General features: G+C 47.5%; 1 protein-coding gene across 3 annotated transcripts in view; it reads right to left on the bottom strand.

Annotated features, from left to right (window-relative positions):
• The window catches only part of Kif5c (kinesin family member 5C), a 150,365-nt gene that overhangs the window by 26,112 nt on the left and 110,789 nt on the right, over window positions 1-13,464 (bottom strand). For all 3 annotated transcript variants that reach the window (XM_063283549.1, XM_063283548.1, NM_001107730.1), the window contains exons 16-21: window positions 13,145-13,333; window positions 9,631-9,748; window positions 7,476-7,552; window positions 6,866-6,975; window positions 4,477-4,578; window positions 4,188-4,248 (exon numbers count right to left, since the gene is read on the bottom strand). In XM_063283549.1, coding sequence (XP_063139619.1) covers window positions 4,188-4,248; window positions 4,477-4,578; window positions 6,866-6,975; window positions 7,476-7,552; window positions 9,631-9,748; window positions 13,145-13,333 — 657 coding nt within the window. The remainder of the gene's footprint in view (window positions 1-4,187; window positions 4,249-4,476; window positions 4,579-6,865; window positions 6,976-7,475; window positions 7,553-9,630; window positions 9,749-13,144; window positions 13,334-13,464) is intronic.

Raw genomic sequence — 13,464 nt, 5'->3', positions numbered from 1 at the left:
CCATGATCCTTCACCCACCACTGACCCAGTCCACAAGTATGTTTGCCTCACATCAGCAGCTCAGGGATGAGCAGTTCTCAGACTCTCCACCTGGTGGCACTGGACAAGTCACCTGAACTTCCTGTGAGGCTCCTCATTTTTGAAATGAAGATGAAGAGAAGTTGAAATCTCTTAGGACGATTTCTGGCCTCAGTACGATGGCTAACATGATTCATATCCTAAGAGCTGGCAATTGCTAGCTCCTTCTTCACTTCAGATTACTTCTACGAATGAACACCTAAGACTATGAGTCAGGAGACAAGCCTGGTGAGCTCTGGTAACAAAACCAGAAGATCTAAACATTCCTTCTATTCAAGTCTTTGTCTCCAGACAGACATACATACATACACACACACACACACACATACATACATACATACATACATACATACATACATACATACATACACACACACATATTTGTATATCTGTATAGTTTTATATATAAATTTTTGTTGGGATATTATTTTCTGTAGCTCCGACTGGTCTGAAATTCATGCCCATGTACATACATAAAGTCAGGTGCTGGGAGGTTTGAGAGAGGGCACTGGACCATCTGGGCTGGAGTTATACGTGGTTCTGAGCTGCCCTGTGTGGGTGGTGGGGAACGAACTCAGACCTTCTACCAAAGCAGTAAGTGCTCTTAACTACAGAGCCATCTTTCCAACCTGGTTCCTATATGGTTTTTACATGAGATATTAGTTTCATGTAAATCAGTTCCTTATAAGTGAGGAGGAGACAGAGAACCGTCAGTGTTTTCATCTATATAAACTGACATTCTGTCTGGGGATGACATTTACACAGGCTTCCATTAGAAAGGTGAAACAGGACCCAGAGTTAAAGAAACACTAAGTTCCTTGGAGTGAGGTTCTCTGCTAATTTGAGACCTTAGTACTAGGTTCAATTCTGTGCTGAAATAAGAAGCAGCCAAAGCCAAGTGCATCCTGGGACGGGGTAAACTGGTTTCTGCAGGAAGCAGAACAGGTCTGGAATTATGACTAACGCGCACAGTCCCATCCCTGAGTGAGCCGCCTCTCACAGCATAGAAGGGCTGCAGGACAGTGCTCGCCAGGTCCACACTGCCCTACACCCCAGCCGGAGGGAGTTCAGGTCCAACATCCCTTAATGTTCACGAATGCACTGCATGCTGTCCCCCACCTCAGATCTCTTATTTCTGCCTTCCCTGTGATCACAGTTGATACTTTATGATGAAAAGTGCCGCCATACAAAGGGAGGCAGGAAGGCCTGACACCCCGCCTCAGAGCCAGGCCTTTCCTTGGGACACAAATACAACATAAAACTGGCTCCTTCCTCTCCCTTTGAACCGTTTGGCAGGGGCAGTCAAAGGCACTTAAGGCGGTTTACACTGCCCTCCTTTGGCAGCTGTCACTTGGGTCCCTGCAACAATGCTCTTTCCTCCCTTGCGTTTGTCATTATTTCTACATCCTCCAACTTCCCTCAGGTCTCTTCCCATCCAAAAGCTACTGACTTCCATGCAAGACCTCAAGGGTAAGCTTCCTATCATGGTGGACACCGAGGCCAGCACTAGGGAGGCCGTAGGTATGGCATGAGGTAGGTGGGATCAGGAGGAAGTGGTCAGTGTCCTGCCTTCGATTCTCAGAGTCCAATCTGAGGACTCTGTGGGCAGCATCCTACCCCTCCCCACAATACTCAGGAGGCAGGGAAGGCTGTCCCGGGAGGCCTTGAGAACAGAATGTACAGCCACAGACAGCAAGAGCCTGTCTCTGAAGAGTATCTACAGCTCAGCTTGGGAGGAATCTGAGGCTGAGGACAAACACTTAAGTCTAAAACAGCACAGGCTGCAGGAATCTAGTTCTGGATTTAAGGGAGGGCATGAGGGTTATGAAGGAGAGAGGAAGAGGAAGGGGAGTCGCCCCATTACTGGATCTGTCCTTGTGTGGGGGATGGCTGGGCACGTTCATAAGTGGGGGCAGCCTGTGAGAGCGAGTGTGTGTAGGCACAGCCAGATTACTAAGGATATAAGGAAATGAGCTTGTGGGAGGAAGGAGGGAGAATAACTGAGCAGATAATAGAGCTTCTGAGGAAACGTGCCACTTAATACATATTCAAGAACCTAAGACAGCAAACGAACTGGCTAGCCCTTTATTTATCATGTTCACAGGGATAGGGACAAGGAAGGGTAGGCGTGTGACAGTGTGAGTCAGGATGCAAGTGGGGAGAGACAGTGGGTATGGTGGGAGTATGAGAGAGTGTGTGTGTGCACGTACGGTGTGTGAGAGAGAAAGAGTGTGTGAGATTGTGTGTGTGGGAAAGAAAGTGTGAGCGTGTGTGTGTATGTGTGTGTGTGTGATTATATGTGATAAAGTGTGTGTGGGTGAGAGAAAGTGTGTGTGAGAGAGTGTGCATGGGAGAAGGTGTGTGTGGGAGAGAAAGTATGTAAGTATGTATGTATGAGAAAGTGTGCTTGTGTGAGAAAGTGTGTATGAAGAGATTGTACATGGGAGGGAGAGTGTGTGTGAAAGTGTGAAAGAATGTGTGTATGTATGAGAAAGAGAACATTGTATGTATATGTGGTGTGTATGTGTGAGAGGGATTGTGTGTGTGAGAGGGGGTGGGGGCCCATGAGTGTGAGTGCTGTGTAATAGTGTGAGCTATGGCTGTGACTGAATGGGCATATGTCTGAGTTTACTGAGCATCTGGACATATTGGTCAGTAAGTGTGAGGAAAGGTGTGAGAAAAGGCAAGCAAGTGTGAGTCTGAAGTATACAACAACTTGTGTAAAATGAGCAAAATATTTTTGAATAAAAAGATTACTAGTGAGATGCAGCTGTGTGTGCGTGTATAGAAATGTATATGAACATCAAATGGACAATCAGGGAATGTGGCCAAGCCCAGAAGACACTGCGAAAGTGAGTGTGTGGTGTGCTGACAAGCCGTATGTGCAAATGCATGTGCAAGCTTTGTATGAGGACAGCAGAGACATGGAGGCAAACAAGGGTACATGGGTGTAGGGGTGCACATGGGCACAAGCAGAGAACATTGGAGTTATCGCACATCCAGGATGGCAGGGATCTAGTAAACTTTCAATGTTCAATATTTTCCTGCAATTCTGTAAGAACATTCAGTTATGCACTGCAATGTTCTATTAAACTATGTAGATGAAGTGACTTCATGGCTTTGTGTCTGTTTTCCTTATAAATTTCACCCTTGAAAAGTCCAACATCCCATCAGCGCAGGTGTCTGACCCCTGTCCCAAAGGCTTGTGTCCACCTTTCTCTGAGGAGCACTTTGTACTGAGCCAGGAGCCAGCATGCAGCCTCAGTTCCAGATGGGAGTAGCCATCTGCCTACTGTCTGAGTCTCCAGGTTGTTGCGGACGGGCTTTGCCCCACATAGACTCCCATGACACATGAGTGGGATCAGAAGGTGCCGCTGAATTTACACATGTGCAAGCCTAAACACATTTTCACTGTGTTATGCTGTTAGGGTGGTTTGTGATAAGCCACAGCTGTGACGTGTGACCAAGCTGCTACCCTGCACAGCCACCAAAACCAAGGCTGCCAGGGGAAGCCAACGGCTGTAGGCACAGCACAGTAGCAATTTCAAATACTGAGCCCCTTCAGAAGCAAACAGGGTCTTCTGCTTCCCCACACACACCCCACAAGGCACCTGCTCTGGCACTGTCCTCGAGCGCCTGCCTTCCATCCCCCTTCACTCAGGTGCACACGGATGTCCCTGTTGCTGTCCCAAGTTACTGCTCCTGCACGTTCTTCCCGTCTGCTCTCCACATCAAGGTCAGCATCTAGAGGACAAGACCTCCCTACTGTGTGAACTGATATGCCCAGGCATCTAGACAAGGGCCTGCCTCCATAGGTGCTTGCTAAATATCTGTTCAGAGTTGAGGGGAGTCACAAAGTGCAGACACTGCTTTACAATGGAGCTCAATTCTTATTCAAGGATTTCAGGATTATGGCACTAATAACTAAGTATCCAATGGATTAATTCTGTTAAGAAGTAATTCTACAAATCCCAGTCTGCCACGGAATGTTTCATGTCTAATTGCTACACAGCAAAGGTGTGCGCAGATAAGAATTGTAGAATAGACAGTTCAGTAGATAACAAACAAATCAGGCCTCTGAGAGTGAGCTGAGTTGGGAAGTGACTCACCACAGTCTCTTCCAGTCCCTTGAGGTCCTCCCTGGCTTGCTCTCTTTTGTCATTGAGCAATCTGAGAGACAGAAAGAAATCATGAGCTACCAAGGGAGCGCTCGAAGCGGAGCAGATGCAGTTAGCACCTAAGGCATATGAGCAAGGCTAAGCAAAGAGCGACCCAAGCCACTGCTGCTTTCAACACCAGCTGCTGTCAGTGGCCCAGCGGGAATCTCTGGGGCTCCACTAGGGCTGGTCCTCGGGTCCTCCCAAGGATGAGAAGTTGGGGAAGATTTAAGGCACTCACAGGAGCTTCTCCAGCTTCACTTCTCTCTCCTGGTCCTCTATTTTCAGCTTGTTATAATCAGAGCTGAGCCTCTCCTGTTCCAGTTGCAGCTTCTGATTCAAACTGAAATTGAGAGGAAAAAGCAATATATTCCAGGTCAGCTTGAACTTCTGAGTCATCCGCCTAAAGCTCTGGTTCTCTTCCAGCCCCATTAGTTCTGTGCAATAAAGGCAACAATTCGGGAGGATTTTGAAGGATCAGAGAACAGCCTCACAGCTTCTTCTCTGCCTGAGTGAAAACTAATTTCTGGGGAGCAGCTCGGAAGCATGAAATGAAACAAAGGCTTTGTGGGTGTATTTATAGTTTGTTTGTGTGCGAGGGCTTCTGGGGATATAATGACATTGGGGAAGAGAGAGAGAGAGAGAGAGAGAGAGAGAGAGAGAGAGAGAGAGAGAGCGCACTAGTGCACTAGTCCCATTATACACATTCTGCTGCTATAAACCAGAGAACAGCTGTATACTCAGTAACTATTTGGCCATTTCAACACTGCCCAACAAGGGTCGGAAGCCATCTTCCACGGACAGCAGCCCACATGGAGCATCCCTTGGTCTGTTGAACATTCAGACAGGCTTGAACAGTAAGATTTTGTAGAGACGGAAAGTCAGCATCTGGTTGTGCTGGGCAAATTTATGTCGATTTGACACTTCAGTCATTTGAGAAGAGGGGCTCTCAATTAAGGAATTGCCACCATAAGATCTGCCTGCAGCCAAGTCTGTAGTTTTGTTTGTTTGTTTGTTTGTTTGTTTTTTGATTGATGAATGATATGGTAGGGACCTGCTCTCAGAAGAGGTGTCATCCCTGGGCTGGTGGTACTGGGTGCTGTAAGAAAGCAGGCTGAGCAAGCCATGAAGAGCAAGTCAGTAAGCAGTACTCCTCCATGGCCTCTGCCTTAAGTTCCTGCCCTCGCTTCCCTGGATGATGAACTGTAAACTATTTAAGTTGAAAGAAATCCTTTCCTCCCCGAGTTGCATTTGCTCATGGTGTTTTCTTACAGCAATAGAAATTCTAAGACAGGAGGGTCTATTCTACTTCTGTCCCACGCCAGTGCTCATAAAACCATTTAAGAGGCTGAGACCTCAAGACTGTGTAAAGGAAGACAGAAGCACGAAGAGCCCAAGTCTAGAAAGCTCCCCGCGAGGAACTCATGCGCTGGCGTTCTTTCTATCTCCCCTTCTTTCTTTCCTTCTCTTTTGGCAGAATGTCTTGAGGGAGATTAATCATAATTGTGTCGAAGAGAAGCTCAAGGTGCGTTGGAATGGGACAGGCACAGGAGGGCCTGCTGAGACCAGTCCTTAGGCAGGCTGCACAGAGCCGGCACGCCAGCTAGACTCCCGCTTCCCTCCTCCTCTCCTTCCAGATGCAAATACTCTTGCAAGCAGCTCACATACTCTGAAAAGATTTGGATCAGTAGCCTGGAGAATTAAACGCTTAGCTCCAGTCTGATTCCTATTTAGCAGTGTGACCTTAAGTAAATAATTCAACCTTGCTTCCTATATCTAATTCTTCATCTATAGAAAGTAGTGGTGGTGATGGCAGGAGGAGGGTGGTGGGGGTGGTGGAGGGGGTCTTGCCCTAGAGGCGGGGAGGGGCCGTGGGTGAAATTCTATTTCAGTAGACATGTTTTCTTTGTAATAGTATGTCTTTTAGGGGAGCATTTAAAAGGCTATTCTGCAAAGGGGTTCAGAGACTGCTGTATCAGAAGGTGTACTATGTAAAGAACATAAAGAACCCCAGAATAAGAGCCCCTAGAAGGGAGCTTTGCAGCTGAGGGACTTGTGATACAGAAAAGGAAAGGGCGTTGTGGAGCAGGGGGCAGGATGTGGTCGCAAGGTGACATCAGAGTTAAGTTGCAACGCTGTCATCCTGAAAGCAGCCGGAAGGCACATTGGCATCCCCCGAGCACAAACTCATTCTGGCGCAGGCTTCTGAGAGGGGCGCACAGGTGACCGGTGGCTACAGGTGCATGATCTGTTGGGCTAAAGAGCAGCAAAGCCAAACAGCTTCTCTGGAGTGTTTAATTCCTGGGGGAGGAATAGTCTTGGGCTTTTTCTTCACACTTTCGTTTAGTCTCTCTGGCTCGTGGGCATGTATTTTCCAATACTGAGTCACCCCTGAACTGGCTAGGGTGATATGAAGGGGGGGCTGGGCCTGCATGCCACCTGCTATACCAGAGCCTCAGCGGGGGTGGGCTCCAAATGGGAGAGCAGACCTCAGAGGCAGCGCCACCTGGGCAGACCAGAGTCCAAGCACAAGGAGACAAGGGCCCCTGGCCAAAAGCCATGTCCTTTAAGTCTGGCTCACGAGGTCTGCCCATGCCCACCCATGTCCCGTGAGCCCCCAGCCAACTCACTCCCGAATCTCATCAATGATTCTCTGCTTCTCCTCAATCTCATCACGAAGTCTGGACAGCTGCTTTTGGTGCGCTTCCCGGTGACTCTCCATCTGCTGCTCCAGAGCCTTCTGCAAGCCAGGCCAGGAGAAATGTGGCGTCAACTAGCTGGCACTCTACCCAGTCAGTGACAGGCCCTGGATCCCCATTTACCTCCCTCAGATGTTAAATCCCAACATTAAGGGGATTTCTGGCTCGTGTGCCCAAGCTCCTGGCCTTGTTTCATTTGCACAGCAAAGCCCACAGATCTGTCACAAAACTGAGTGGGCCCTAAACGCAACCCAGCCCAACAACAGGAGAGAAAGTTTGCCTTTGCTCTTCAACCTCTCACTGCAGATATGTGGTTTTCCCAGCCGGGCCAGTCAGAACACAAAGACATCAGGGCAGCACAGGAGTATGCAGAGACATTTCTGGTTTCTAGCACAGTCCCATCAGCATCTTGTGACTACACCAGCCCCCTGAGAGCCACTTGGAAGGCCAAGTCATGGTTCCTCTCCTCTCTCTTATTGACATACAAGGTCTCGGCACATATATTCCCAGATGTGCGCACAGCAAACAAACGAGCACTCACCTTCACTTCCTCAGCATCCTGCAGCCTCGTCAGGTGCTCCTTTTCCTTATCTTGGAAACTGACTTCGTGCATTTTTTCTGTTTCGAATGGTAAAAAGTGGCTGAAGTTTTAACTAGCAGGACTCATTCCCTGAAGCAAAAACTCAGAAAACAAAACCATGACGACACAGTGCAAACACCAGGCAGCTTGTATGAGAGCAGCACTGGTACCAGCATGGAGGACGGGGAGCCCAGCAAACACCTGACGTCTCAGGCTGACCTCTCCTGTGACCTGTGCTGAAACTCGGACACCACGGGGATTACATCACTGGTGGAGAACAGCCAGGGAAAGGAAGGGGCTACCTGGAAACAGGCAACCCCAGAACTGCTTCCCAGCTGGCCTCCGGGAGCAGGCCCTGAGGATACAGACATGATCATGTCTTGCAGATTATAAAGCTGTGAGTGTGAGGTGACATCTGGATTCATGTCACTGGTGGAATTCCACAAGGAGCTAATTTACCTCCCAGGAGTAGCTGTTGATTTTCTAAGAATCTGGAGAAGGAAAACACACTAAAGATGAAGAAAACAAGGGTAACAGAAATATATTCTAAAACTTTCTGAATTCACCAGGGGGCAAGGCTGTTGCCATCACTTCTCTCTGCACTCATGGGGCTTCCTGAGCATGTGTGCAAGGGCAGTGCGCTGCATAGCTGGGAGGGGGGGTAGCAAGTGCCCTTTGGGCGGTGACATCTGATTCATCATTTCTCTAGTCTATTTTACTTCATTTCAGGCCTTTCCTCTGTTTATATTTCCCTTCAGTGGCCCCAATGCAGCCAACATACACAAGACGGGAAAGTGCTTTTCTTTTCCAGCATTAGGTGGTGGCATGCTGTATGTTCAACATTCACTCCTTACACAAAAATAAAGTGTTACAAAGCTGTGGCAAGGCGCTTTCTTCTTAATTTGCCTCTAAACCTGATGCAGCATGTATTTATCCAGTAAACAGCTTTACACGAAAATAAAAGAGATGGAATAATCAATCCTACTACTCATCAAAGGGTTTTTTTCTTATATATTAATTTCTAAGAATACAAGGATCCATTTACCTTCAGTAACTGCAATAAAGATTTTATCCTAACACTGCATCATAACCATGGCCACACATACGCATGTTCTGTCTCCGACATGAAGACCGATATTCTATTAAAGTCTATTGAACTTTTAGATATTTTGTGTGGTTTCCTTTTCTTCTCTGTATTCTTGCTTATATGTTTCTGGCCTAAAGCTCTGTGATGAGGGACTGGGGAAAAGGGTTCAGTATTTAAGAGCACTTGGTGTTCTTCCAGAGGACAGAGTTCAGGTCTCAACATTCACGCCAGGTGGTTCACAAATGCTGATAGTTCCACCTACAAGGCTCTGAACACCCTCTTCTGGCCTCCTCAGGCACCTACACACACACACACACACACACACACACACACACACACACACACACCATCTTTAAAAATATAAAATAAAATTCTGCAATAAATGTTTGAAGTCCGAGGATCAAACGGCCTGAAGAGCCGTTATATCATTCACATCGTTCTATAAAGAATTGGCCTTCATTTCAGCCTTCACTGTGTGTGGTTGGTCTCCCTCCCCACACTGCAGTGTTCTTAAACCCTGTCCTGGTTTCTGCATGTCTGATGGCCACCCTTAATTTTTGCTTCTGTTTACCCACAATTATTAAGTGTTCCCACTTAATAATTGGTCAGATACCACACAGCTAAGGGAAGAACTTGTTCAAAACCCCATGGAAGGGCACCACCCACAGGGTCTGCCATAAGACAGAATTTGCATTTCAGAATCACCCCCTGGGATTCAGCAAGGTGACCAATCCAGAGAAGACGGCAGTGAGACCCCGCTCCAAGGCAGTCCTAAGAGACATGAGCAGCACCAGAGACAAATCTGAAAGCCTAAGGGACGAGCTTTGCAGAGCAAGAGGTCAACTGGGTTGGAAGGAGGATGCTGGCCAAGTCAGCTGGGTGGACAGAGGGAAGCTGGGAAGCAGCAGACACACAGGGGTAGCTTTCAGTTATGTTGTAGTTCCTGAACAAAACCAAACATCAGAACTCAGCCAGCTAGAGGCTGGCTTCAGCCAAGTGTTTGACACCTGCAAAGGAGTCAATATTTACCTTGGGCCCGGAGCTTGGCCAGCTCCTCGCTGAGGGAGTCCTGCGACTCTTCCAGCTGCCGCCTCTTCTGTTCCATGTTCTGCATGTAGTCTGTCAGAGACTTGATCTTGGCTTCATGCTGTGAGTAAGAAAACAGACCGGAAGGAAAGGTGAGTACCCAGCATCTGGCTGTGCGGGCTTCTCTGGAGCTGTCCAATAGGACAGGACAAGTTAGAGACCTCGCCGTGGAACGGCTCGTTTTCTCCTTTGCCTGGGACTCAGAGCTGAGGACCCAGGGAGTTCTCTGTTTCTTCCATGTACTCTGCAGCTTGCTTCCAGATGCTGTACAGCCGTGCCCTTGTGTGCTTCCACTTCATGTGGAGACCAAAGCCTGCCTTGGTTTCCTTCATGGTAAATGCTGAGTGGCTAGTGGAGTAGCTTGGTGTTAGAACACCTGCCTAGCATGGATGATGGCCTGGATTCAAGCGAAGCACCACAAGGAGGGAAGAGGAGGACAGGAAACAGCCAGGGCTGAAGGCCTCACTCTTTGGACTTGTACCTATAGATTTTAACAGCACATCTGCTCTTCCTCTGTCCCCCTGAGACAGCTCAACTCTGCTCATTAGAGACCTTGCACCTCAAGGTTTCCTCCCTCTGGAGAGTGTCCTCTCTGCCGGTACTCTCCTCATATGCACACAATGTCCTCCTGGCCGGCTCCTTACCAGGTTTCGTCATTTTCTCACAGCCCCTGGCTTCTATTTAACATCACTGCTTTTTGCTCATGAGGGTATGGAGTAGATACTTAATAAACACCAGTGAAATGAACCAATAAATGGGCGGGAGCTCAGGGGCTGAAAGGCACCCTAGACAGATGGGATATGCAGGTTGTTCCCCCAGGTCTGGGGACTCGTGTTCGGGCAGGACAACCCAGCAGAATGAATTCCAATGATACAACTCTTCAACAACTGATTTGGAAGAGATATAAAAACAGCTTGTGGGGGTGGGGGAGCATATGAACAAAGAAGAAAGAATTTTAGTGAGAAATATTCTTAGATTCCTGAAACCACACCGGAAAAGGAAAGCCAAGGTTTCTGATAGACGTAAAGGCCGAATCAATGGCTGTCTCTGATTTTCAAGGCATCCTAGCTCTCATATACCAGTCAGTGTCACCCTGAGGACTGGGGCCGCACAAATTGAGAGTGAGTGCTGCTCTCCTGCCTCCCCCTGCACTCGATCCAGTGAGCAGCGGTCACAGCCTACACCCATGTCTACGGCGCGCTTCAAGCACTGCAGATAGAGTCGTGCCCTTGGCCCTTGTCTAGAGGTTCTGCTGGCTGTACCATCGCCTCCTCCCTCACCTACACAGGCCCAGGATGACATGACTGACATCCGAGTAGTCATGTCAGTGTACAGGGTGCAAGAGGGATTTGAGCGAGGAGCTGCTATGTCTAGCTGGGGAGCGGCTATGGGCTGGGCTGTCAGCCCTGGGTGCTCTGCCTGTGGCAACTGGAACCTACCACCCCGGCACATGTCATAGTCTCAAAGGTGACCTAGAAACTAGGGTGGGCTGTACTTTTCTCTAATGCTTACCTTTTCCTCTCAGTTTTTATACATTATGAACATGTCTTGCCGCAAGTTTTAAAAAAAGGCCTTGTTGCTAATGACAATATAGTTATAAAAAAAAAACCATACTGTCTTACAAATTAAGGTGTGTGTGTGTGTGTGTGTGTGTGTGTGTGTGTGTGTGTGTGGTATACAAAGGTATAAAACAGCATAGATTCAACTGTTTTCATTTTAACTTATTTTATATAATGAAACTTCCCAAATGCCCAAGTTTTATGGATTCTTGTTAAGTGTTTTGTAATATTCTTCCACATAAGTTCAGTATTTGTATATCAACAGGTATTTGGGTAATATATTTTATAATAATGTCAAATAATAGTGCATCCAATAGTTTCCACATAATCAGGATATTATAATGCCATATGAAATTTAAAATATTTATCTCCATTACCAATGAAAAATATCGTACATAAAACAACTGGACCAAACGACCGCTTATGGGTTAGGGAGATGCACAACAGTGGCCTTCTGCACAAATAGAACGGCCGACATCTGAATCCCCAGAAGCCATATAAAAGCTGACAGTGGTGGCATTTGCCTACAGCCCCAGTACTGAGGATGGACACAGACAGGTGGGTCCCAGAGGATCATTGGCCAGCCAGTGTAGCCAAAACACAAGCACTAGACTAATCATCATGAACACAGATCCGTCTCAAATGGCAGCCAGCAAGGCAGCAGAGGAAGGCACCCAAGGTCAGCCTTTGGTCTCCACATGTGCACATACATGTGAGCACACCTGTACTGAGCTCACACAAACAGAACATCAGGTGTGCATATTTTTATGGTTTTATATTTGCCCAGTGTTATCAAAAGGATTGCTAAATTATATCTCATGGTGTTTATCAACTTCCCGCCACATACCACCACTGAGGAGCCCTTTCAATGTTTTACTTAATGTGAAAACAGCCTGTAGATACATCTTAGAGAAGTAGGTCAGAGCGCTTTCTATCACTGCACACTATGTTCAGTCGCATCCGAAGCTGACGCTCTGCCTCGTGGTGCTGTCAGACATGCTAATCCACACTGGTACCCATCTCCCCAAATGACTCGGTTGTGAGCTGATGGGCAGCACACACTGGTACATCTCAGAAATCTCAAACCCACATGTAAGCTACACGTCCAGGTAGCCCAGAACTGCCCCCCCCCCCCCGTCCTCTGAGCTACCTTCCTGAGATGAAAATGCTAATCCAATGCGAAAAGAGCTGGCCTGCTAACTCATCCATGAAACATGCCCCAAGCTGGAGAAACCCAGACTTCGCCATCATGTGTTTGGACAATATATTTAATCACAGTCACATCTTTATTTGAAAAAAAGAAAGAAGAATAAAATCTTCCTATAGAAGTTTTTAAGGATCATGGACAATCATGGAATGTTTAGTGTCATGTGTATAAGTGATAAACACAGACAGTGGCCTGCCACTACCATCAACAACAGCAGTTTCTATCACACGTCTTGCACTGTGCTCATGGTAGGGACTTCCAGACATGGGGATGCTTCCCTACCTAATAGGAGACTTAGAGATATATTACGCATGCCTAACTTTATGGCCATCCATAGGTGGGTGGAGAAATAGAGGTAGGCACGCTGAAGATAGGGAAGCCTTGAGGGATTTGTGTAACTGACACAACAAAATCTAGCTTTAAGGATAAACCCAGAGACCAGGCTTGGTAATACATACCAATCACCCGTATTCCAGTAGGGGATGAGGGGGTAGGGCTAAGGCAAGAGGATGATGAGTTCAAGGCCAATCTGAGCTACAAAGTGAAATTTTTGTCTCAAAAATACAAGAAGAGGTGTGTGGGCTAACTTAAGGCGGAGTACGATGACTCTCCCTACTACACACTATTAGCCCCAAGAAGGCTATGGGGGAACAGACCTCAATAGATGGGGGTGACCAAATGGATGGCCTACCTGCGAGATAAGCAACTGGCAAGCTGCCAGCTCCCGCTCGCTGGCATTCATCTTCCTGTTGGAGTCCGTCTGGGCGCTCTCCAGCTGCTTGCTGCGGTTCACGAGAGACTTGACCTCCGACTTCATCTTGCTAATGTACAGGCGGGCCATGGTGAACTCCTCTTCGATGACTCCATTCACATCTGCCAGCTGAGCACAGAAGGCAACATCAGAAGTTTGTGGAGCTCCGGAAACCTGACCATGGATCCCTAAGCTTTTTTTTTTTTTTTTTTTTTTTGGCAAAAGCTGCAGTCACAGGAGAAGCAGAAAATGAACGTGAA

The sequence above is a fragment of the Rattus norvegicus genome, chromosome 3 (genome assembly GCF_036323735.1).
Source record: "Rattus norvegicus strain BN/NHsdMcwi chromosome 3, GRCr8, whole genome shotgun sequence".
In the NCBI taxonomy this organism is placed as follows: Eukaryota; Metazoa; Chordata; class Mammalia; order Rodentia; family Muridae; genus Rattus; species Rattus norvegicus.
Note: the sequence above shows the minus strand (reverse complement) of the source record. Positions and strands in the feature narration are given on the sequence as shown.